Source organism: Ciconia boyciana, chromosome 23, assembly GCF_034638445.1.
Source record: "Ciconia boyciana chromosome 23, ASM3463844v1, whole genome shotgun sequence".
NCBI lineage: Eukaryota > Metazoa > Chordata > Aves > Ciconiiformes > Ciconiidae > Ciconia > Ciconia boyciana.
Window position 1 is genome coordinate 81,701 of NC_132956.1, and position 26,973 is coordinate 108,673.

Here is a 26,973-nt window from a genome sequence, read left to right on the forward strand (position 1 = left end):
TCACGAGAATGATTCTCTACGGGCCATGCGAATGTCAGGCTGAGTCTTGGCTGATTACAAGAAGCTGCACGTGTGCTCAATGAGACCTGCTGTTGCTGAAGAACAGCAACTTCCCACTGGAGGACAAAGTGCTGTGCTCACAGACATTTTGTACTTTGGCACGCTCAGTCATCAGTTAAATGACATTTAATTATTTTGTATCTAGAAGAGTAATTGGGTGAGCAGGACCCATCAGACTGCAAGCTTCCCATCTCCGTAAGACAGAAATACACTTAGCAGCTATCTTGAGAGGAAACTGGAGATAACTTGGCACTGTGCTGTAGTAGCAAGACATCACTGCTTTTGAATTGCAGAACCAAGTTCAAAGAGACAAACTGCTTTGCCCTACTACTGAAGGGCAGAGAGCACAAACTTAGAAGACAATTACACAGTATTTGTCATTTTTAAAAAAAGAATTACTGCAGTGGAAGCACTGAGAGCTCCAACACTAAAAAGATTAGAAGCTAAATACATTTTTGAGAAAAAATGGTTGTCTTGACTATGTCACATAACACACTACTGCAGAAATCTCCGACATAGCACAGAACAGGTGTGTTCCTCTCAGTGTGGTATTAAGCAGGAGTTCATTACAGCTGAGCTGCTCCTAAATCCTGTGCTCCAATTAAGATATTGTGTGGCACATCTTGTCACAGGTGTGGACAGCTCAGGCACCCCTAACTCAATCCTGTGCTTGTGCTGACAATTCTTGTAGTTTGGCTAAACTGGAGCAAAAGGGGTGGAAAGACACAATAATTGTTTGCAAATAAAAATTTATAAAGGGGGAAACTGTAAACAGTTGAACAACTAAAGAGGTATTGAAGATAAATCAATGAGACAACTGAACATGGACGAACTTTCAAAGGAAGTGATGGACGCATGTAGTTGACAAAACACTCAACACCATTACATGGAGATTATTTCAGTATTGGTATTTGATTTGAAAGGATGACCAGGCAGGTCTAATTTCTCTCTCTACTAATTTCCATCTAATTTCTACCTCTCGTCTTTTTAAGTTGTATTAGGATGACATTTGAAATATCAGTGCTCTGCATGAATTCCAGAAGCAACTTGTGCCAGTGGGAAGGGAGACATACAGCATCTGAATGAAAGCAAGGGAGCTTGGTCAAAATTTCAGCCTCGTTTTTCTCTGAATGCTTGCTGTTCTCCTTTCAGATCTGGAAAGCTGCAGATTGACATATCTCTGGATTTTTTATGTTGTGATTCTTTTCTCCTAGGATCTATGCCCTACTGGTTCTGGGAAACTTGTGACCTCTGCATTTTTAATTAGAACTCATAACTTTTTCCATAGCAACATACTTTGATGTCGCAAGTACACAATCTGTCAAATCAAACAACTTCTGGTCAGATGAAGTCCAAATACATATAAATGCTGAGCAGCAATAGGATGCATGATATGACACAGTTAAGAAAAAAATGAAAATAGACAGCAAAAGAGGGATGGAAGTCGTGGCTTTGGTTAATCTATAAGCTCGATCTTAGCAATTAATGAATCAATACAAATATAAAAGAATTATATTGCATGCTGAACTGGTTTAGACGAAGAATTCTTAAAATTAATTTCCTTGCAGTTGCGAACAGATAAAATCCAGCTGTCTGATTGGTGTGCCAGTATTCACATGGTACAAAGGAAAGGAACTATTCTCAGGAAATGTTCTAGATGTGTAAAAAGCCTTACTCAGAAGGATGAACTGTAAAAGCAGGCGGTGAAAGAAAAAGAAATCCACTGCAACAAAACCGGAGCTCAGATATTAACAGACCCAGGAATAATGCAATTCAATATGATGGGTTAAGAAAAACAATTTAGTATAATACAGCGGTTATATATGTATTTTTTCAAAAACATTTATTTATGATACATACCTCGCATGTGCTAAAAAATATTTCTCTCAGTAAGAAAAACTAGGAATTTTTATCATTCAGATACACTATTTATGTGTTACTCTAATTCATTCACTGATTCTTGATTACAGACATTTTTTGGTATTACTGCTCTTGACATCTATGCAGGCTCTTTTAACATATTTCAGTGTCAGCAGAGACTTGTGCAGAATAGTGCTTCCTTGTCACCTTTTCCTTGTAATTACCAAGAAAGGCACTACCAAATTTCCTAATATGAAAAATTCTTAGAAAAAAATAATATTATTTTCTGATTAACCAGATTTTTGCTCACTCCTACCACAGTCAGTTACTTGTGTTTCCTTTTCCTGCTTTAAGCTAAGATTCAGCTTCAGACTAAGAACACATCTTTCAGTGCCATTACCATGCATCACAATCACCCTTCTGTAAGGACACCCATATGTAATTCATTGTCAGGCCAGCAGCCAAGAGATATGAATATGCTCATTAAGTTTTTTAAAACAAATGTTGAACTGCATGAACATCTTCAAGAAGAAAAGTCAAACACCAATGTGGGAATAGCTGGTCCCCCCCCTCTGGTTAGCATTAAACACCTGATTACTACCCCTTTGTCTATTCCATCTGTTTCCACTTTCCATAAAAAACACTGGAATATTAAGTTAAACTTGGTGTGTTTTAACCTTGCATTGCAAATAAGGCCTTCCTGGGGTTCCTGGATCCTCCACTATCACAGGCACCCTGCCTGAGTGTGTGTCAGGGGAGAGGGGCACAAAAACACAAAAAGATTTCCTAGCAGATATCTGTTATTTCCCCTCGTCTGTCTCTGGTATAAAAGAAAACTAAGTTCAACATTCTAGAAAATGTACTTTGGTAGACTGCAAGACTGTCTAAATGGAGTATGAAAATAGGTGACACTACTTACACGATTTAGATTTTCTATTTTAAAATGAAATGCTCTATTCATATAAACTCTCCTACAATTGTCGGAAGAGGTAATTTTTCAAATTAAATGCTTCATCTCACCAATTTAAGAAAAAAACCCCACCACTGCTGTGAAACCTTTGATTTCCAAAAACCACAACATTTTTTAATTCATTTACAACCAAGATGGAACGATTTAATAAATCTACTGCTACATATAACATTCATTTAAGCGATCTGACAGCTAGTTTGCTGGTATTATATAGGAGATACTGAAGGAGCATCACTGTATTTATGTGTGCCTCAATAAGGACCATATTATTTTTAAAAACCAAATAGTAAAAATGGAATGTTTTGCAGTTTAGAGAAACAAAATTCCCAGGATTTTGCCTTCCAAGTATAGATCGTTCAAGCTTATGCCTGCAGCAAACAGGCGTCTCTTCTGTCTAAGCGGCTTGGTGAAGAGAAGTTGAAACTGCCATTGCTTTTACAAAACCAGCAGCATTCATTCATGTTCCGTGTTTGCAGTTTTCCCAGCTATTTCCATAGATCCTGTCTGCCTCATGGGTCCTAAGGATGCCATAACCTTAAGCAGTCTTATAAATCTAGTGGGGGAAATGATCTGTCTCTTAAGCAGAGAGCCTAGGAGAATGTCTACGGGGCTTTACCAGCAAAGTTACTGAAAAAAGAGCCAAGATTCAGGGGTCCCTGACCTTTCCCAGCCCTCCTCCACCAGTATCAGCCTGCAGTCTGCTCTGTAAAAGTTTCTGCTCACCCAGGGGAGCAAAATTAGAAATCTTCTCCAGGGATACTTTCTCTTTCTTCCACCAAGCCACTCATCAGTCCAATGAGGCATGGAAACCAGAAAGAAAAAAGTGAGTTAAAAAAATGTATGTCACTCAATAACTGTTTCCCACAGCAGAGTGTAAATGCCCAGACATGCACAGAGTCTAACACTGCTTTGTCAGCAGAGCCCTAGCGTTCACGCTTAGGCCTTCGGAGTTCAGAGTGAGCTGTAATGGTATAGAACCAGTGCCAAGCAGTTTCCTGGTGATCCATGCATCTATGAAGCATGTAGGTGTAAACATGTTTAAAGTGAGTAACATCAGCAGTTAACAAGTGTTCCGATCCTCTCATCCCCACCGTTCATGCAAATATGCATGGCATTTCATGAATGGCATATGTTCTCCAAAAACGTTTGGACTTATGACTGTTATGTAAGGCTTTTTGAAGGCTAATGATAACTCTATTGTTTCTTGGAAAAAACTCCTGGCTAGTATAGTGCCATTTTTATCGTAAGTCACCACAGATCAAGGTAAAATTGATAACTGTGGGAAATTTTCCAATAAACTAAAAATCAGATATTAAAACCAACCAACTGCAGTACGCCTTTTTTTTTTTTTTTAAGTTCAATTCACTAGTTGTCGGGTTATGATTAGCCTTTTTTAAGTGAAACCTATGAAACCGTTTGTCTATCTGTTTGTCTATCACAATTTTTGTGACCGCTTCTAATTTCTGTCACAGGTTCTGCACAGGGAGGATGTGAGGTTTAGAGAGATTTTGCACCACCTAGTGAGCCACTGATGCCTACATCACCAAGAGGGGAAGCAGCTGCTAGCACGGAGCTCCAGGTGTGTTTTGAATGGGTAAAATGCACTCTCAGCACAAAATTCACAGAAGGTTTGGGAACTGCTGTCCCCGAAACACCAGTATGCTAACGTTCTTTCAGCAGCACGGTTCCAGCCTCCGCACCGTGAGCATCTCCTCCATTCATCTTAAAACTGCTTCCTGCTGGTGCTGCTAGACCCACCTAGAGCTTGTATTGGAAGAGGCCTTAACAAGCCACTATCCCACTGGCTCCTGGGGGCAGCTACATTATGTGCGCAGAGGTCTGAAATTATAATACACTTTACTGCATGAATGTGTAAAGACACATGACGAAAGCCACAGTCTGCATGCTCTGCTCAGTGGGCTCTCACCCCAGGAGGGAAAAGCCTGGTCTCAAAATGTCTGATGAGAGTACAGCACAAGCCATAACACAAGCCTGCTCTGGGCTGGGACTGCACACAAGTCACAGTATTCTTCCTTAAATAATCATAGAATATCTCAAATTGGAAGGGACCCATAAGGATCATCGAGTCCAACTCCCTGCTCCATGCAGGACTACCTAAAACTAAATCATATGACTAGCAGCGGTGCCCAGAAACATAAATATAAAATTATATATAATTTTTATATATATATATATATATATATATATATATATATATAAAATGTATATTATGTAATGTAATGGGTATAATATTGTATTATATATTGTATGTTATATATTATATGTTGTTACATATTACATATACGTAATCACCAGAAATATAACAGGATGTAAAAATTACTCTCTCACCCTTAGAAATCCTTGTACTACAGTAAGTATCCACTATTTTTCTGTATCCTTTTACTCTTTTTTGTGCTTACACTGACAGTCATAGGTATCTCAGGTAGCCAACTGCTCTCTGCTTACAGCTTTAAGTGCCAGTGTACTGTTTGTCCAGAACTGAGTAGTATAAAAGCCGCATGTAAATAAGCAACACGAAAGCAGGGTTTCCCTTCTCCACTCAACCCTCTGTGGAGGCAAAAGGCAAAAAACTTGAATGGAAAGAAAATGTCCACTTTCAACTGTCTTCTTAAATGTAAAAGCTGCAAAATTCATAATTGGACTTCCTTTTTAATAAATTCCATACTACATTGTGGCAACTACATGTAACAAATATTTAGCTTCCCTCCAACACGGTGCCTTCACATAAGTACTGAATCAGACCAAACATCTGTTTAGCTAAATATCTTGCTTCCTACAATAATGTCTAAAGGGTAACTATGAAAGTGTATAAGATGAGGACACACACATATTAAAGGGCTCCAGAATATTCTCTTGCCCTCCAGAAACTTGCATTTTAAGGGTTTCTTAAATCAAAAGACAGCATTGGTCCTCCCTGTATTTCCTTTCCAGGAATGTGTTCATTCTCCCTTGAACCCATACAAATTTCCCATGTTCACAACATTCTACGGCAACGGGAAGAACAGTCGTCTTCACTTTACTCTGAGAGTGGCTTTTGTTGCCCCCTACTTCTCATGTTGTAGAAAGCACACTAGCATTACCTTTGCTATGTCTCTCACGACCTAACAGAATTCTATCAGATCTCCCCGTTTTTCCCCATTATTTTACTCCTTTCCAGACTGAAGAGTTCAATTTATTAGGCTGCTTCTGTATGAAAAATAATTGCATGCTCTTCATTGTCCTTCTCACCCTTCTTTAAACCTTTTCCAGTTCTACTATCTTCCTTCTGAAGCAGTGGAATGAGAACTGCACATGTGTGCACGGGGAACTTTTACAGTGACAGGATTTATTCTGCAAGTCACCTTGCTTTTTTTCACCGTTACAGACAAATTAAAAGCAAAAACCTCCAATGACTATTATAGGTATTTTTCCTGATTTTTAATAGTCAGCTCAGAGCCAATTACTATAAATGTAAAATTAGGGTTTTGAGGAGGTTTTTTTGGGTTTTTTATCCATCACTTCACATCACCTACATTGACCTTTATCTTTCATTTCATTGGACACATAATGTAACATCCTCCTGTAATTCCTCAGGGAGATTGAAGACTAGAGTCTACCATGAAAATGGAGTCGCCTTGTTATTTTCCCATTCCCAATCACTTATGAATGCTGATGAGCCTGGGTTCAAGATCCCTGCAGGACGTCCTGGCAACTGACTATTTCATCATGTCTTGTTGCCTACCTTCTAAACCATTCATTCCAGTGTATAAGGACTCTACTGTCATAGACCATGACAGCCTAGCGGTTTCAGTACTGAAATGTGGTTTCTGAAATATATCATTATGATTTTGATATAATTTCAGACTAGAAAATTTTATAACGTTTTTATTTGGTTCCATTTAAATGCATTTCCCATTACTAGGCTTCAGCATAAACAGGATTTTACATATCAATTGTTCAGCAATAACTACATGTCTTTTACTCCAAACAAGCAAGGTAACAAGGTAGCTTATTCCCTGCTCTGCAGCTCTGTCTTCAATGCTGAAGGCTTCTATTGAAGGATAGCCTCAGCATACTGCAAATGCAGAATTCAAGTATGCTGAAGAGAAGTATAACTACAGAGTGCTCACTCAGCCAAAATTTGTTGTAGTTTTAATCTATACAGTTACGTTACTTACAGAACTTATGTAATTAAACACTTTAGTGCTAAAGAGAGGCATGTACTACTGTATGTAGTTATAGTTTATATAGCAACATTAAATATTTATAGCTATGCAGTTACAGTTTACCTGTCACCAGAATAAGTTCAGTTCATGGAGACATCACACTAAGGACAAGTGAAATTTTACTTGAAAGTCCCCTAAAACAAGAAGAAAAAACATGCTTTAGCAGTAGATTGCTTTTGTCACTAGCTAGAACAAATAGTAAATTTCCTGTTTATAGTCAGAGAGACTAAGAAATAATTTTTAATGAAGGTAACTGGTTTTACAGCTGATTCATAAATCTGCAGATTGCAGAAAGTCTCTGAATTATGCTTTGTCAGTAAGTGGAAATGAATGGTGTCTCCTCAGAGAAAGACACTTGTATTCCTCCACAGCCTACAGCTGTAGTTCATATACTGTGGCAGAAAGAAAGGGGAAGGGCAAGGGCAAGGGGAAGGGGAAGAGAGGAGAACAACAGGAGAGGAAAATGAAGAGGAATTGTGGAGCTCCTCCACTTCCTCTGCTCTTACATTTTGTGAGGAAAATAGATTACATAAAGATTTTGAACTTCAATTCTATGCTATAATTTTACACGTATTTTTGTGAGGAAGTTAAATCATTAAACAACTAAATTTGTAAAAAATAGTTATATCAAAATTTACCAGCATTGCCAATAATTTCCAGGGAAGTTCCTCTCTCAGCTGATGTAAATAATCATAGTTCTACTGAATTCTATGTGTCTTCACTTTAAATCTTTCCAGGCAATTTTAAATCAATGTTTGAAACATCTAAGTTTTGCGCAGTTGATCTCAGCTGTAGAATTCAGAACCATGTGCTAAGATTAAATGTACCACAACACGCAGGGAACAAGGCACCCCAGAGCAACGATCATGCACCGTGGAGGGAAGTTCAACTGGCCCAGTCTAACCAGCAAAGACTAGCCAAAAGTGACAATGAGGCTAGAGCATACCTGAAATCTTACAGCTCACTGGGAGTTGGGTATTTTACTCAAGTTTGTAAGGAACTATGTAGGATTCACAGCCTGGAACCACCCTCTCAATAGTAGGCACCCACAATTTCGTTTCCAAAATTCTCTATAGCTGCCATTCATTGGAAATGTGGCAGTGAATGCAACTGCTTGCACTACAACATACTGCATTCATTGCCTACATTGCCTCAGTTTTTATTGCACCTATTCAGGAAGCAGGAGGCACAAGGTGAATTTCTTCTTTCTGTAAAAACATAATAACCCACATCTCCCACCTTCTAGAGAGCGTCCTAACTGCCAGCCTGTTATGTCAGGAGCAGGCACTAGTGCAGAGCAGAGCAAAGCAAAGCCCACCCCATTGTTTCTAAGGGCCTCTAAGCTACAGGCCAGCATTAACCATATTCTGACAAAATTTGTTGGATGCAATCCCTTTGGGATCACGAGAGGTGACTGCCACATTTCTAGAATCTGAGCCTATTTACCTAATGAGAAGCTCAGGGAAGGCAACCACTTCATTTCAGAGCCTCATGGCTCTATGTACTAAACAGCTAAGCCTTTCCAAGATTGCTCCATCTCTAGGGCCTTAATTAACTTTAAAATAAAAGAGTAAGATGACAGCTGATGGTAGTGCAGTAGATAAGCAGAGGTTTTTCCACATTGCTGTTTTAAAATTAGGTGACCAAACTTAGCCCTCTGATTTTTCTGAACTTTGAATCTGGCTCTTTATGTAAAGTCTTTTGAATATGAAAGACCACATACAAATGTCACCTGTTACCTGGGCTGGATGGGAGGTGATATTTTTGGCAGCATTACATATTTATAGAACTTCTTTATGTCCAAGATTCCTTAGTATTTATTCTGTAGTTATGTGTCCATGTCCTCTGGGAGTCCTGGTCTGAGAACTTTCTGCCGTGGTTTTGTTCGGTATTTGAATTAACATTCAGTTTCTTTTTTGTGTCATGGAGTCTTGCTCCCCCGCCAAGACTGAAGTCTGGGTTTCTTTACCCCTCTTTGGAGAACTTACTATCTGACATTAATCCCCTGAGCCCACAGATTAACCATCCTGGCATATTTAAAGCCTAAAATTTGAAAACAATCAAATGAGCAATAAAGGTGAAACATGACACTATCTGAGAATAAATGTTACATTGATGGATCAGCTGGCAACTTTTCAGGAGCTATATGGAATTTGTTCTCATCTCCTAGTGGCAGTCAGTGAATCTTATTTTTCTTTTCAAGGGAATGACTACAGGGAATTACTTGCTAATGCTAGATGGCTAAAATATACTGGTCTATCAAAAGTTGAACCTGGAGATCTGCTACACTGCAGTTTAATTTTGTAGAAGGAAAGTCACCGTTCCTCAGGATATTAACCCCTCAGAAATGCCACTCCATACTTTGTTTTTTCTTGCCTATAAGGACAAGTGTAGACTTTAAACAGAGGCAATCATCCTTTGTTTTTCTAAGTGGAAGATACTGCAGAATTCCCTTCATTAAACAGCATATGCAGATAAGCAGCATAACTGCAGAGTATCCAGAAAAAGGAACAAAAATCCACAGTTGCTGTGTCTGGAGGGCTGCAGACCACAGAACCACTTCACTCACAATAAAAAGATGAAAAAGAAATAGACTTCAGCAACCTGTGATACATAACCATTTACATTTCAGTCTAATAATTTTTGAAGAGCCACAGATATACTCTAGACAATAGGTATACTCTAGACAATAGACTTCTCCTTTACCAGGAACAGCATCCAAAGAAAACCAGAGAATGCTGTATGTCAGGTTTACTATCCTTAACTTCCTTAATTGCTCTGACTGCATCTGAAATTACTCCCATGTTTTACACTGCTTACTGTTCTTACTTTTAAGAATTTCAAGGGACAGTTGAATACTGTGAAATGTGATTGCAATTGTAATAAAAATAAAATCAGTACCTTCAAAACATTGTCTTAAACATCTGTGTAACAGAAGCTGGTGCTTTGCCTTAAGGTTAAAATGGATGCATTCAGCATCTGTTCCTGAGTCACCATGACAGAGATTAGAACGTTATGCTTGTGTTTAGATTATCTGCTATAAACGCATGCGGGTGACTGTCCTGGGATTAATTTGATGAAGTCTGACATTTGTGTACTATCACCTTATTGTTATCTGGTCCTCACAGGGTTTGTTGGCAATTCTGTAACTACCTCCCCCATTCAACTAAAGGAAGGGAAATAAGAAAATGGTAAAGATCAGACTTCTGAAGTAATCTTCACCATGTGCTTAACATTTACATCACAAAAATTAATGGAATAACTGTAACTGCAGGCACATAAGATAAAGGACAGAAGCTCTTTTTCCTTTGTGGTGCAAGCACCTTCTCACACAGAATCTGTCACTGATTCTTTTCCCAACCACATGAGATTTATTTCTCATTCTCTTCCAAGATGCCAGCAACCCAGCCTCTAGCTAAAGTTCGCTAAGACAACTCTTTTTGACTTCTCTTGATTAAATTGTTGCATCACATTCTAAACACTTTCTCTTTCCACCATGATAAATCATAGAATCATAGAATGGGTTGGGTTGGAAGGGGCCTTAAAGATCATCTAGTTCCAACCCCCCTGCCATGGGTAGGGACACCTTCCACCAGACCAGGTTGCTCAAAGCCCCATCCAGCCTGGCCTTGAACACTTCCAGGGAGATGGGGCATCCACAACTTCTCTGGGCAACCTGTTCCAGTGCCTCACCACCCTCATAGTTAAGAACGTCTTCCTTACATCTCATCTAAATCTACCCTCTTTCAGTTTAAAGCCATTACCCCATGTCCTGTCACTACATGCCCTTGTAAAGAGCCCCTCTCCAGCTTGCTTGTAGAGCCCCTGCAGGTACTGGAAGGCTGCTATAAGGTGTCCCCGAAGCTTTCTCTTCTCCAGGCTGAACAACCCCAGCTCTCTCAGCCTGTCTTCACAGGAGAGGTGCTCCAGCCCTCGCATCATCTTCGTGGCCCTCCTCTGGACTTGCTCCAATAGGTCCATATCCTTCTTATGTTGGGGGCCCCAGAGCTGGATGCAGTACTCCAGGTGGGGTCTCACAAGAGCGGAGCAGAGGGGGAGAATCACCTCCCTCGACTGCTGGTCACGCTTTTTTTGATGCGGCCCAGGATATGGCTGGCTTTCTGGGCTGCAAGTGCACGCTGCCAGGACATGTTGAGCTTCTCATCAACCAACACCCCCAAGTCCTTCTCCTCAGGGCTGCTCTCAATCCATTCCTCGCCCAGCCTGTATTTGTGCTTGGGATTGCCTCGACCCATGTGCAGGACCTTGCACTTGGCCTTGTTGAACTTCATGTTCAGAGAAACAGCAGTGTGCTGAGGTAGATTTGGGGTGTTGGAGATGCATACAGGTTTACAGTATCATGCCTGCTAAATCACTAGGAAACAAAATACTACCAAATTTTCATCCAGCCTTTACTGGGACACAGTATTAGTCCACATATAATTAAATGCAAAGCTATTCTGACTCTGAGGTATTCAGAGAACAAAATCTTCTTAAAACTACTGGGCTCAAATAGATTGACTGTTACTAGTATTTCTTTTCTCATTATGCCAGTTCAAACCACTGTTGTCAGTGGGAGCATGAAACATTTGTAAGTACAGGTTATTGTAGCTTAATGGAGTTTGCCTTCTAGCAAACTGGAAGCTCACCTGTCTGTTGTGAAGTCCAAAGACAGTCATGCTATCTATTTCACTGAGGTAAAACTGGACCCTGAAGTCTGAAAACCGCAGTATTTTGTGTGGTTCTGACTACATACCAAATATCCTCAGCTTCCAAAATCCACTTTGCAACAGGAGGCCTTTGCACAGGCACTCAGTTCCGTATGTGTCAACCAATCCATGCTACATTCAGAGCCTTTTTACCATCATGTAACTGTGACATCTTAACGTGAGCAGATAAAACATCTGGATCCTTTCATTTCATTACTTGCATCCACAAACCAAAAACTGCAGCAGAGCATTGTATGCCTTTGACAGAGCAGGGTGGGGATAACTTGTGGCTATTTTAATTACGTTGATTTAATATGGGATTTTTTATAGATATCAATTTATGTCAGCATGTTGTGAAGTAATTCCAAGGGACAGCCTGAAAATGTGGTACACAATCACTTACATCAAAAACACAGTAATCTTACTGCATGAAAGGACTGAAAAGAAAAGGAAGAAGGCCAGACCTATAAAGTAAGTTGAACTCCAATGAATAAGCAATGCTGCTTCATGGAGGACCTCCAACAAAGTAGTGACAAGATCCGGTGTTCTCAACGTAGGTGCTGGAGACTGACAGATCTCTGACTTTGATAGAAATTACAAAATAATGGAGAAATTGGAGCAAACCCTCCTACATAATGGCAAAAGGTTATCAGTAGTAGCCCCAAAAAAGACATCAAACACGATAGGGTACTAAATGCAATCTTATTCATGTAGCATCTTCAAGTCAACACCTACAGTTGTCTAGGACAGGCTAACTCAGGCCAAGGCAACAGAAGTTGAGGCTTATGTCCTAGGGTCAAGATAAAATTTAAGTAAGAAGCGACAGCTTGCTTGCTTTTTTGTTAGCTGGGAGCTAATGTGAAGGTACTAATTTAGTTTTCAAACATCCTCACTGAAACACACTCAATGCTAGATTGAGCAGTGTCCTTGAAAACCTCAGAAGTGAGGAAATGAGCAGCAGTAAATAGTGCCTCTCTTTTGATATCTAGGTTCATGGAAGCTTTTCTGAAACGATGACAGTTAGGTAACAAGATGCAACCACTTCAAGGTGTTACCTGTTGTGAGGGAAAACTACGGAGAACCACATCTGGCTTTAAAAAGCTTCCTATTCTACTAATTTACTCAGAGATGGCAGCTTGAAAGAATATGGTCTTCTGAAAGTGCCTGCTGTGGAGCCCAGCCTGAGATATGCATGCAGAGTTCTAATTTCCTATATAAACACATTTTAATCTAAAGCTGTTTGAAAAGTTAGACAAATGCTTCAATTTAGCACATCGCTATCTCAGTACAAAAGAACTCTAAATGCTAGAAAGCTCTCAGAAGATATTACAGGAGCCTTTTCTTCTCAGAGGAACTGGAGAAAGTCACACCTGACAACACTCCCAAGGAAAAGTGTTGGAAGCCCTCTTTGCAGCAGGTGAAGGAAAACACTAGTTTAGGTAAGGAATTGGTCACAGATCTTATACAAGCTCCAGCATGATAAAAGAAGGCATCAGACAAGTTGTCTATGAAAGTGTTTGTAATGTCAGCCAAATCAATTCTTCACATTGCATGAGCTATGACAGAAATAGGCAAGGTCCAGTTTTGCGAAGAGACGCATTTTGACTGTGATGGTGCCATAGTGAACATTCCACTTTAGTGTCAGCTTTGTAAAACTTAAAATCTGAATTATCTGTCTTTGCTGTTCCTTTTCTATACTAGCTTCCAGTGTGGCCTACTGGCTTTAAGAATCGATATAACCTGTCACTTTCTAGGGGCGCTAATTATCACTTCCTTCTGCAGTTTTACAATGCAAAACAAAAATCTGAGGAAAAAAAAGTAGCTTATGAAGTCCACAACAAGAATAAGTTTTAATATAATGAATTAGTTTCCTCTCATTCAATTCTAGGGAGGACAATATGATTCCAGGAATGTGTTTGGTCCAAAGGTTTCAATGTCACTGAAATCCTGATCTTTAGAAAACACTGGAAAATGAACTTTGACTGTATAGACCTTTAAATAAAAATAGCATTTTTACTAATGTACTCTTCCCAAGTGCCTGCTTCTTCCTAGTATGTTTCCCATCCTAATACTGTATGTTTTTGCAGCTGGCAACTGACACTGCCAATGAGCCTTTATGTTCAATGTTATTGAATATATTCCCATCAGAAAGCTATTTTTACCATTCAATCTCAGTATCTTCTTGAAGTGTCTTGCATATAATGTTCATATTTTAATTTGCATTTTTCCCATAGGATAAGTAAATAAAGATTCAAACAACAATATTGAAAGAATTTAGGCCTGTTCGCTGAGAGAAAGAATTTTATAGAATGGAAAACTGATTTGTTTTACCGAAAATAAAGGAAAAAATGCAACTTTGTGTTTCAGACAGCTATACTGGAGATAACTGATACAGCACCATCATAATGGGACACTTGCATTTAATTTTACAGGTATGGGAAAATAACATGCTCTGTTATCATTATAAATGGTAGGATGAAAAGTTCTCAAAATATTGTCTCATTCTATAGAACAATCTCTTAAACAGCTACAACTGGCCTTTCAAGAGGCAGTCTGTATGGATCTGTGTGCACGTGCCATTTTTCCACAAAACTGGCATTTCCTGGCCTAGTATTACATGCTGTGGCTAAACCCATGCCACCCAATTTTCCCCTAATGTTTCAGCAGCATGCTTGCAAGGAATCACACATCACATAGTCCTGTGTTCTGCTGTCACAGTCACAGGGTGACGCAGTGGGAATATTCAGGCTCGCATCTGGAGGAAACACCAGCCTGTTCTAGGGCTCAGGACCATTTTTGTGCCAAGGGCATTTGAGTTCAGTGCTCTCACAATCCTTTCGAGATCTTCATACATACAAAACTCGAAACACCTAGCAAGGTGGAATCAGTTCCACCTGAGAGTACAGCAGCAGCATAGACTACAAATGGTTCTTTCATTTACACTTCACGTATACTTTACTCACGAAACCGTAATTGGCATTTTGTCTATATTGCTCACAATAGCATGGGCTGATTTACAGAGTTTGAAGAGCAGATAGCATTTACATATGTTTGCTCAGGACATATCTGCCATTGCTGCATTACAGTAAGATGTAAATTTCCCTTCTGCTATAGTCTACTAAACAAGCATACTCTGTCCCTTCCCCTGGACTGAGAAAATTTTTATTCACACACAACCAGTATAAAAATACTGTGACCTCTTTAACAATCTTCAAGCCAATACTTTCTGCTGAATTGGAAAAATAATCTTATGTGGCTACAGAAATAATGTTTGTGTTTTATCAGTGTTGTTCCCGCCAAAGGCTGGATTATCTGTTTCACATCCATTTAAACACAGGAAGGTTATAACAGGGCAGACAGCAATCTGGACTTTATTGGCTGGGAAAACTGACCTCATAAATCTGATTTGATACATCTGTCCTTTCGGCTGTCTGCATATATGCCCATGCATCCAGTTGGCCATGTGCCTGCTCAGTGGTAGATCAGCTTCTGTGGCTACTGCACAGAGGATTTTCCATCTCCCCCTCTCTGCTACAAAAATAAATATATTGAAAGATGTGCAGAAAGGAAGACATGTTTATGGTTGCTTGTAGGTGCTTAAGAGAGACAATGTACTGTTATGATGGTCAGGAAGCCATTCCAACTACCTAGAGCAACGTTGATTATGTCTATCCGTCTATTTCTGTAAGCAGACACTGATATTACTCTCATTGGCATACTTTCTGAGTACACAGGAGAGTCTGTGAACGGAGTACATCACTACACAATGTTGCAGGCCACCTCACATCCCAAATACCTTACAGCTCCCCCTTCAACAGCAAAAGATTGGTACCTACCACTTGAACCGAGTTAAAGATACCGAACTTGGAAAGCGACCAAGTTTCAAGTAGAGAATGAAGGATCAGAACTAGCACTGTGTAACTACAAAATAGGTATTATGATGTAACAGTTATTCCAGGTACATGAATTTGCTGAATTGCATTTACTAGAGTGAAATGTTTCAGTGTGCTTATCAGCAAAGACACATGAAGTCTGTTGCTCTGCAGCACAGTGCAGATACAAAATAGCAAGTTTTTTGAAGGGAGTCACCAGCAATCCCTTTTTACTCCAGTGTTCTGGCCATTCCATGATTTAGGACTATGCATACAGGCTTACACATTTGTTTTCCAGCAGCAAACCAATTTAATATAATTAGTGAATACAAGAGAAAAAAAAAAAAAGAGCACATTTCGCTCATTGCCTTTTCAAAATGAAGACTGTCAATCTATTTAAATAAAAGTCCCTATACCAATAGGCAGTTTTTAAAACAGCTCATACTAGCTCAAGAACATGTTCTCTTCTTTCTGTTAACTTCCACTGGTCTCTAGGAGCCTTGATGTGAAACTTCAGAGGTGCTGCTATTACACTCTACCTGGAAAAGTGACACTATATGATAGAAGAAGGAACAAATTAAAAATTAAATATTGTCATTTGAAAACGTTTCCTTCCTGCCTTAGATTTTCTTTTTTAATAGACATGGGTAATTTAATGATTGGTAAACATTTCTGTTCCAAATGTCTGACTTAGTTGCTAGATGCATTTAACAGCACTAAATATATACCTAAGAAGCCTGGCATCTGTACTGATTTATGCTTGTTTCAGGCACTGTTGCTTAACTTCATAGTGGGAGAGCAGAGGATTAAAAAACAGATTAGCTGCCATACTATGGATGGATTTGGCAGTCCAGCTGCTTAGAAGGAAAGCAAAGAAGAATAGGCTTATGCTATTGATCCAATTTTCTGCTATGTGCTGAGAGGACGCTGCAGTTTGATCTGATTTTACAGTGACTCCACTTCCCAACAGCTCTTCTAGTAGTGCAGGATAAGATAAGAAGATCATGGGAACAGCAGCTGATAGAATAATCCACCCATTGATTTCTTCTCCCTGCTTACTCCCTGTGTTTTAATTGAATTTTGTGGTTCAGCATTGGTTTCAGCCTGTGCTTTCCGAGTCAACTAGAGTACAAAGTAAAGCAATGGGAAAAATCAAATTCTTGAATTTTGTCCAAATGGAATTGGACAAAAATAGACTCAAAGATTCTCATTGCAAATTTGACTCTGGAATGAAGGTTGTGATGGGGTTTTTTTGTTCTGGTTTGGGTTTTTCTCCTTTTCACTCAGCTCTTCCTTGCAATAAGGGCAATGTGAAAAGGAGAATGCTGGGAAAGAGAAATTTTCTTGTTCCCAGCAAGCAGGTTAAAAAATTAAAGGAGCTGAAGGTTTTGAAGCACTCACTTTTGACACAGAAGTCACAGAAGAAACTTAGCAGAGTGCGACAAGTTGCTGTCAGTCACCTCTTACGTAAATACTCTCTTTGCCAGTCATGCTAGAACTTGGTCTGCAGTCTCTCATCAATGCACTATGTAAATGCTAATAATTTAAATGCTGGACATCTGAAGGCATTACAACGTTAAATATAATTCTAAAAGAAAGTGAGACATTTAAAAATAGAGATGAACAGTTCACTTCCACTCCAGCGCTGGGCAGAGTCTTTACATGCCCTGCCTTCCCCATGCTTCAGTTAATCTTCAGTCAAGTAATAGTGTTTTCCACCACCTTGAGAACATGGTCCTGCATCACTCTTTCTTTCTGCTTTACCTGGAGAATGCCTTTAAGAATATAGGAGTTAAGATTTACAAACATGGATGATGATTTATTTGACGATTTACTAACAACCGAGACTATGGATGATAGCTCCAATTCAATATCTCCCTATTCTCCAGCATCCCATGCAAACTGCAGGTAACTAATGCCCTTTCCTCTTTAGCAGAGCTGTCACAAAAGCATGGTTTCATTCCGAAAGGACAGTGTGTGAACAGTGCTGTATACTTCTTCAAAAGTTCAAGTGGCTAAGGAACTGATGGGCCATATGTAAACAGAAAACACATGATGGGGGGAAAAAAAAAGGCATGCACACAGCTTTTCGCACTGACCACAAGGTTGTACAATGACTTAGGGCCCACTAAAGAGCTGCAGGCATAAAATCAAGATTAGAGCTGAAGAATAAGGGAGACACTCTTTGAATATCCTGTAAGTTATCCTGGACCTCCAGAACTCCTTAGTAGCTGTTCTTTATAGGAAAACACTAAGCATAGGTATTACGTGAGATTTATAAGTTTGAGTTCTGTCTTAATATAGTAACACTTATAATTCCTAGGTTAATTTCCAAGTAGAATTACTTCACCATCTGACGGCTTGTATTTGGAATGATACAAATTTTGGAAAGGCTTATGGGATGACAAATGCAATGTAAAATTGTATTTGCATGTCCTGAGGAGAATATTAAGAAGAGGAAAACCCAAAATACCAACTCTCCCTTCTTGCATAATGAAGAATAGTTTTAAGACATAATGTGGGCATTTCAAAAGAATCACAGCATAGCAAGAAGAATGGTGCCAAGACACATAGCAGAATGGCAGGAATGCACGCAGCGCCAAGCCTTTAACACTACAGATCTTGGATATTCATGCAGAAGCCAGGCATGATGCTACCCACAAGGCAGCTACACATTCACGTCTAGTCACCAACTACACTGCATGGTCTTTCAGATTGCAAGAATGAAGACAAAATGAGGCAAGAGCCTTCAGCAATACTGATTATGTGTACATTTTTCTAAACAGCAATCATAGGACGGACAATCAAAACTACTTTTTATGGCAATGACTGCTCTAGTCTTACCTTCTTCATGTTTGGAAAGAGGATATGACATGCATTGCATTAAGGAAAGGAGCAGTAAGATCGATATCCAGGTTAGAACCAGTAACTGTCTCTCATTTGGGGATCATCTGGTATAAGTGGGGTTCTTCCTGCCATCCAAAACACGTGCCTTCTCCCACTGCTTCCAGAACATTCTCATTGAAACACTGTACTTCATCAGACCCGAGGCAGTGCTGGCAAGTTAATGAACCCATTGACTCCAGGTATAAAATACCGTGCAAATCTCGTAGTGGTAATATATCCACTTCATCCCTTCACGAAGCTGGGGAAGGGTCTAGAGCACAAGGCTGATGAGGAGCAGCTGAGGGACCTGGGGTTGTTCAGCCTGGAGAAAAGGAGGCTGAGGGGAGGCCTTATTGCTCTCTACAACTGCCTGAAAGGAGGGTGTGGAGAGGTGGGGTGGGTCTCTTCTCCCAGGTGACCAGTGATAGGACAAGAGGCAATGGCCTCAAGTTGCGCCAGGGGAGGTTTGGACTGGATATTAGGAAATTTTACTTCACTGAAAGGGTTCTCCAGCATTGGAACAGCCTGTCCAGGGAAGTGGTTGAGTCCCCATCCCTGAAGGTATTTAAAAGAGATTTGGATGAGGTGCTTAGGGACATGGTGTAGTGGTGGTCTTGGTAGTGTTAGGTTTACGGTTGGACTCGATGATCTTAAAGGTCTTTTCCAACCTATACGATTCTGTGATTCTGTGATCCGTAGTCTCCAATTCTTCAATAGCACGCAGAGTAAGTTTTTGTTTGCTGAACACTACATGACCGCATTATATAAAGCTGCTGCTAGCTATATCAAAACATATTAAAAGTTTAACTAAGACAATGTGTTTCAGAAGAATTTGCTTTCTTCGGAGCTGGAATGTCCCCATAAAAAGGCATGATCTGTACTAGACTGAGCTGTCCAATGATCTGCAAACGCTGCACATTGTGTCCTGGAGTAAACCCTGCTTTCTTCAAACCCAAAGTGGTTTGGATTCCTCCTGTGCATGTAGAGAGCATTTTCAACTAATGCTACAGCTGCATATCTTAAACCTGCATTTTGATTTGTATGGTTGACTTTCACAGATGTACTTTCACTTTATAGCATTGCAAGTCTACTGACAATGCCACAGAGCCTCTTCACAGTACCCCTGGGAGGGGTTGTGTGTGAAAGTGTCCCTGAAAAGCATAGCTGTTCCTGTTTTCAAGGCTTGATTCACTACCCTGATTTGGCAAAAAAAGGGTTTTTTTTCCCCAAGATTCTCCCTCTTCCTGCTAGCCCGCTGAAAATACTATTATTTGTGTAGATCTGTGCAGCACACAAAAATATAATTCAGCACATGCCCATTTTTAATTTCTCCCTGTGCCAACACAGACTCACGGTTACTAGCAACCTTCTGCTTCTCCTGAGTGCCTCTCTCCCCATCTCACCTGGCCTCTCACCACTACTTCACCTCATCCTCTGCAGCGTCCCACATCTCTACTACTGCTGTTTCACTACTTCTCCTTAAAGCTTTGTATTCCCCAGACTCCCCCACCTCCCCGTTAATACTTGTGGTCCCACATTAGCGCACAAGGCAAGGAAGTCCAGGACACATAAAAGTGAGTCAGTTGAGAGCTTCATGTCACTGCTGATAAAGGCTGAGGGATTTTGATTTTGCAGACTCTGAGAAGATTTACCCAGCAATACCGAGGTGAATATCATGGTGAAGACGAGCCAATGGCTGTATTATTGCAAGAAAAAGCCGGTGCATGAATGTTACAGTCCTACCAGGGGGTGACTTCATGCCTAGATTTCCTCATAGCAAAACTGAAAAGCTGTGCCTTCATTCAGTTTTCAACTTAGAATACTTCTCACACAGAGAACTATACCTTTTACTGCAGAACAACTTAACATACGTAAGCACTCCAACACTGGCTCAGTCCAAAGGTAGGTCTGGCCTGGAGTTCTGTCTCCAACAGTGTCCAGAAGATGTGTAGAAAACAAGTGCAAGAAACACAGCACGTGCAGAGCAACGCACTCTTTGATATACCCTCCCAGTTTACTGCCTTTTTTAGTAGTAAAGACAAGTTGTAACATTGGCAGAGAGTCCCAGCTTTTCACACTTTTACCAGTTCCATTGTTGTTACACAATACAGAGCTCGGGTCCTGGAAGACAAGTATGATACAAAATACTTTTAGAGCATTGCTTTAAACACAATCATTTGCACTTCTTTTCAGCCTTCCCCCAAAGCTTCTTTAAGATTTATCACTAAAGACAAGAAGATACCGGACACAGAGATGGTGAAGAGCAAGTCCATCCTTTGAGTCTTCTGGTGTCAGGGCAGGATGCCTCCAACTGAGCACATTCTTTAAGCTATTTTAAAATGTCCCACCCTCAATAGTCAAATGCATCTCACTCCGAGTTTGATGTTAAGCCTATGCTCCTAATTTCATAGCAGGACTTCCTACTACATCCTTTGTACCTCCCCTGGATAGTACTGAAGGGGGAGGTACTGAGTGCAGAAGCTAGGGTCAGTCATAGCTAGACACTGAAATTTTTCCTTTGTGTGTGTACACATACACATAGTGAGAGAATACTTATAAATGCAGGGGATAACCCTCATGCTTTAAGATAATATTCATATTCTGATATCTAGTAAGAGAAAGGTAGTTTAAAAAATTATTAGTGACAACGGCCTGAAAAAAATGGGCTCCCTCCAAAAGAGACAGAACTAGCTTCTCTTAGCAATGTGGAGTAGTGTTCAGTAGGGTGGATTGGTGTCCAGTCTGAGACATAATTCACATGCCTGAAGGAAAACTGCAGTCAAGGTCCGATCTTACTACTGTGAAAGCAGAAAGGCCTTGTCAATATCTGCAGAATTTGAACCAACAGAAAACCTAGGAATCAGCTTCACAAAGTGATAGCACTGCTCTTTTCAGTGAATGAAAGCCACTGCAAAAAAGAGACATTTTACACTTCATTGTTGTGCATCTGGTCTCTAGGTTTGGACAGTTTCTCTTGATCAGGTTATGCAAGCGTATGTGTCCCCAGAAAGCGGCAGTCTTTTCAAGCACATTTTCCTTTTCAATTAAAATAACATTTTGAAAATAAAATTGCTCTGTGATAAGAATAAATGACAGAACAGCAGCTGTAGTGATTAGCTTGTAAGGACTTGCATAACGCAATGCTAATGAGCTGAAATACACTCTTGCAGAATATCAAAATTATTTCTTCACATGGGCAAAGGGGTTCCTTGGGTTTTTTATGAACATTTAGTGCAACGGATGGCTTGACTACTGTGGACATAAAAATGGTTTTATCAGATGTCACCACTGCTTGCAAATGTCAGACATCTCAGAAAATAGGTATGCCTCAGAAACCACCTACACGAACCCTGGGGGCACCTCTCTCCATCCACATGCTGAGTCTATGTGCAGTTCTAGTCTCAGGAAGCACATAGTGGAGTTAGACAAGGTTCATAAAAGGGCATGTAAAGAGATTAAGATGATGAAACAGCTGCCTTACGAGGAGAGACTAGAAAGACTGCAGCTCCTTGGACTGGGGAGGAAAAACGTGGGGCAGGACATGACGAAGGTTTACAAAATGATGAAGTTGGTGGATAAGGTGAATATGGAACTGCTGTTCAAGAAACCTGACATTACTGAAACTTGTGGACACTCATTGAAACTTAGGTGAGATCAGCTCAGAACACGTACAAGAAAGTACTTTAAAGAGATGGTAGAGAACTTCTGGATATTGTTGCCACAAAAGGCTGTGGAAGCAAATAGTGCCTGTAGGCTGAAAAAGAACCAGACAAGTTCACGGACAACAGGTTCACCCAGATATAAATGGAATTAGGGTAGGGGTGTGCTTTCAACATCCCTGCTTCAATGACTGTGAGTAAATCTTATCTCCTGCCACCACTTCTGGGGACAAAGTTCATTTTTTTATTAATCTAATTCTACTGTAGTCATTAAACACTCTTTTCTGTTCCTAAAGCTTTAATGAAAAAAAAAAAAAACAAACCACCAAAAACAGTGCATTTACCACAGAATACAGACTAACAAAGCTAACGCTTTCAGGCGTTGATATATAAAGAGTGAGTAACAGTACTGTTTTTAATTACTGCCATGCCACAGTGCTAGAAACAGAGAACCATGTTTTACAGCAACTCCTAAGTGTGCTCCTCCTTAGAAACACACAGAAGCACTGGTCAGGGAGAATCCTGCAGATTCTTTTTCAAAGATTGAATTCAACTTAAGGAAGTTAAATCTCAAATGACTAGGAAGCAATCTGTGGTTCTCCCAAAGTATGGCCTCTAGAATGGTAATTGATTTATGGTAAAGCACAGGTAGCTTGAAAACTTTTACAGGGTCTAAGTGTTTGAAGAAATTTGCTGATATTGTAAATCCTGTCCTGGTACCACAGCTTGGGCAAATTCCAGATGAACTTTAAAGCAGCCATGTAATACCTGTTATCACAGAGTAATTGCTAACTTTACCAAATTACTTTTTTTTACCTCATCTCCATAGCTCAGCAAAATTTTGCTAGTTAGCCCTTCAGTCTCTTCTGTTGCAGCACAACTATTCTCTTAAAAACTTTCAGCAAAACTGGTGTCCCTGAGAAAGAAGTTTTAGGCAGCGTGTTTATAGAAAAACAGGTGGGCCAAGCAAGCTAGACTTCTTAGGACCGTGTTCAGACCAAAGAGCAGGAAAAGATATTAAATGAAAAGCCTAATTTTACACTTAAAAAAAATTATATACCAGCAACTTAAATGCCAAAGTGTTTTTCCCACTTCCTTCACAAGATTTAAGCAGCGAGGCAACCTTCCCTGGTAGCACCGAGTTCTCCTCTTGTGGTCTACTTCATGACAAAAGGTCAAGGGGCACTCTGAAATGTTTTAGGGCACACTGAAAAAAAGAAGATACTTCTGTGGGAGAGTCTTTGGCACAGTGCTCGTAGTTCCTGTGATGTTCCAAAGCCGCTTGCTATTCAGGGCCACTGAAGCATCCCTTAAGAACAAGTACAACGTGCTGCCTTGTGGGGATTGCCTGTAGGTCAGACTCTGATACACATCGTATTCAATGTGCCTGTGCCTCCAGTGAGACCTGCTGCTGTGGTCTCATGAAGATGTGGTCTCATGATGTGGTCTCATGAAGACATGAAGATTCAGTAATGCAAGCCTGAAAGCAGGAAAAATTCTGATATGATCATATGTCATTTGCCCACTAACACGGCAAAAAGGATCAGATTATAATACCCATCCCCTGTGGATATAAAATCCCTTAAGCGGCTGCCAACTCCCAAAGGTCATGAGCAAAGTATGGCCGTACTGGCAAATTATTCTCATTATCTCAACGCGCATTATGCCCATGTGATGAAGCCAGACTTTGACAAGGAAACATAGTTTATATTAGAGCATGGTAGAAGAGCAGTAGAGAGCAAGAAGAGAAAACATGAGGCCTGTTTCATAGATCAGAGCAGAGAGGAGTCATTCTACGCCAGAGTCAATACTCCTCTCTGGTCCCACATCCTTTGCAGCAAGCAGAGGAGCAATGCTAGAAGCCATGGTTTCTCAGGAAATCTGCAAATGACAGCTTCACTATCCAGCAACAGGTGGCACGTCCAGACCTCCTGAAGAATGGCCTCATTTCATGCCAACATTGGGTGAGTGAGTCTTTAAACAGCTATGAGCTTCACTGACAGTGCTAATACCCCACAAAAAAGGATAGCACTGTCCAACTCTGTGGATCTTAGAAAGATTAATGCTAGCATAGTGTTAGTGGCATATAACCAGTCAAAAAAACCCCAACCCCAAAACAGGGGAAGCATGCATTTTACTAGCTCTTGAAATGCTCCTGTCACGGAGGTGAATATGAAAGGTACACCAGACCATGTGTGCTCCTTATAAAACTGCATCAAAGGAGCTTTTGTCCACGGAGAGAGACCTCATACAAAAGTCCACAACTAGTGAACCCTGAGTGACAAATTCTTTATGATTTCCAAAGAGAATTCAGACTTCAACCCAGGTGTGGTTCAGCCAAGCACAAAAAGCTATGTCCTGGGAAAAATACTTTGCAGCTACTATGCGGAATATCTTAAAACTTTTTATCCTCTCACAGAAGAGCATGGAATAAACATCTGAGTGCTGATTTTCAAAATCTCTAGTTCCTTTAATATTTTAAATAGCATATACGCTCTCATTTGACCCTCACTGCCAACCAATAGCTGAGTGTTAATAAAAAAGGTATGCCAACAGAAGTGCAGGCCTTGTGTATTCCAGAAATATTTGTAGTTACTATATCTTTCCAAACAACTATCAGGCAAAATCTCTGCTGAGTCTGAAGAGTAATGTAAAGTTTTTCTCATAGCTCTGCTCTGTCTGTATGTCACTGCCATTAGAATCATGTTCTCTGTAACAGCACTTGAACAATCAACAGACATTTTGCTTTTAGTAAGCTCAGGCTTTTGAGATGTTTTCATTTATAGGAAAATGGTTTCTCTCTACTGTGTACTACATAACTAACCAAAAGAGAAAGAAAAGATTAGTGCAAAACACTTCCATAATTCACCATAAATGAATGTTTCTAATCACTGCCTGGTTTGCATTGCAGTATATTGGAAATGCATCACGTACAGATCAATTTTCCAACACACCCAAACTACATTCTGTATGTGTTATCGACTCAACTGTGAAGCCATGTGGCAGAAACAGTTAAGCAAATATTTACAGGAGACTGAGTCCTACAGTAAATCAGTAATGAACTTGTTTGTCTGACCTATTTATTCATGACCCATAAGTGAGCTTCTGCTTTTTTCTAGTAACTTCTACCATACACGTACTATAAAGTAATGCTACACAAACTAACAAAGACAAAAAAGACCACTTAATTCCTGTATCAACTTTTTTATTTTTTGTAACTAACACAAGAAGAGAATTTGCATTGTGATCGTTCCTTCCAACCTCTTGATTAACTTCTACTTAGCCAAACATGGGTAAGCTTCCTCCAGCTGAGTATTAAGGGAAAAGTTTAATATCTCTTTACATTCAATTTAGCCTTAGGAAGAGAGCTCTAGACAAGTTTACACACGATAGCTATGTTCTATTTTCTGGAGATTTTTAAAACTGGAAATGATAAATATTCTCTTAGGTAAAACAGACACTGACTTACACTTTGAATGCCTCATTTGAGATGCTTAAAACTTTTCCTGCATTCACATCAAAGCACCTCCAGGACAGCTAGGGGAAATTGGTTATTTTTGATACACCTTTTTTCTAGTGTAGAGACTTAGTATTACAAGGAAATATTGAATGTAACTGTTTGCAAACACACACATGTAAATAAGCGTCTTTGAAGAAAATAAAACTTGTTAACCTCGTCCCATCCCCCTATACTTTTACAGGATCTCTGAAAACTGTTTGATACTCTGTGGGCCCCTTCCTCAGCGACCCAACACCTCTCTAAAGTGCCAAGATTTTAGGAACAGCAGCTGTACTCACCTGTGTTACTCCCAAACCCACAAAGATTTCAGAAATAAATGAGAACTTTCATAATTTTGGGCAGCTTTTTTCATCAAAGAGTGTTGCTTCTAAACAGAAAAGCCCAGCCACTTCTCAAATGCCTTCCCTGAGACTTTCAGCAGCACAAAAGACACTGACTCCAGGAGGAATCCACCTACAGTCCTCAAGCCCTCTTACAATCCTAAACATACCACATAAGCATAAGGCACTTTTTTCATACATTGTGCCTCCTCCACCCTCCAGCTTTCTTGGACAGAAGTGCTGATGTGGAAGGAAGAGGCTGTGACGATCCACGGTTGCTGTTGTGGGTCTTAGGACAACGCCAAACTCAGCCTAGCAGTCAGAACAGACAGCCCTACAGTCAGGAAGGCACAAAATATTGTACCTGTAGTCACCACTCTCAACAATGCTGCTCTTCATTTTGGTCTGAGCACTTTTGTTTTCCTGAAATGAAATGTGTTAGTGCACTGCATGGCAGTACTCAGGCACACACTGGATTGATTTACTCTTAGGGGGACCTGGAGACACTGTTTAAGGAAGCTCACACAAGAGATCATGGGAGACTTGAAATTATTGTAGTAGAGGCAGAGAAATAACTGGACACAGATATGTAGAGAACTGGGATTCATTAGTTCTGTGCTCACAGAACTTCTCTTTATGCAGCTGCTTCTCTGATTCCAGAGCACATCTTTTCCTTACCCTGCCTAACGTTACCAGTCCCTCACCTTGTATGCCGTGACCTGCCAAAGCAAGAAAATCCTCAGCTCATGGAGGATAAAAGTTAAGCAACCATGCACGTAGTAAGACTTTTCTCTTTAAATCTGTGGTTCAGACCACTGCTAAATAGAAAGGTACATGACCTATGTGCAATGCTTTCAGCCGCTCAGCTCGGAGTATAGTAGTCCACCTGGG

At 40.1% G+C, this 26,973-nt stretch overlaps 1 protein-coding gene across 1 annotated transcript in view; it reads right to left on the bottom strand.

Annotated features, from left to right (window-relative positions):
• Positions 1-6,779: 6,779 nt before the first annotated feature.
• Positions 6,780-26,973, bottom strand: part of LOC140643359 (uncharacterized) — a 131,252-nt gene continuing 111,058 nt past the window's right edge. Inside the window, exon 6 of the mRNA XM_072845023.1 lies at positions 6,780-7,250. Within this exon, the coding sequence (XP_072701124.1) occupies positions 7,202-7,250 (49 nt within the window). The 3' untranslated portion in view covers positions 6,780-7,201. The remainder of the gene's footprint in view (positions 7,251-26,973) is intronic.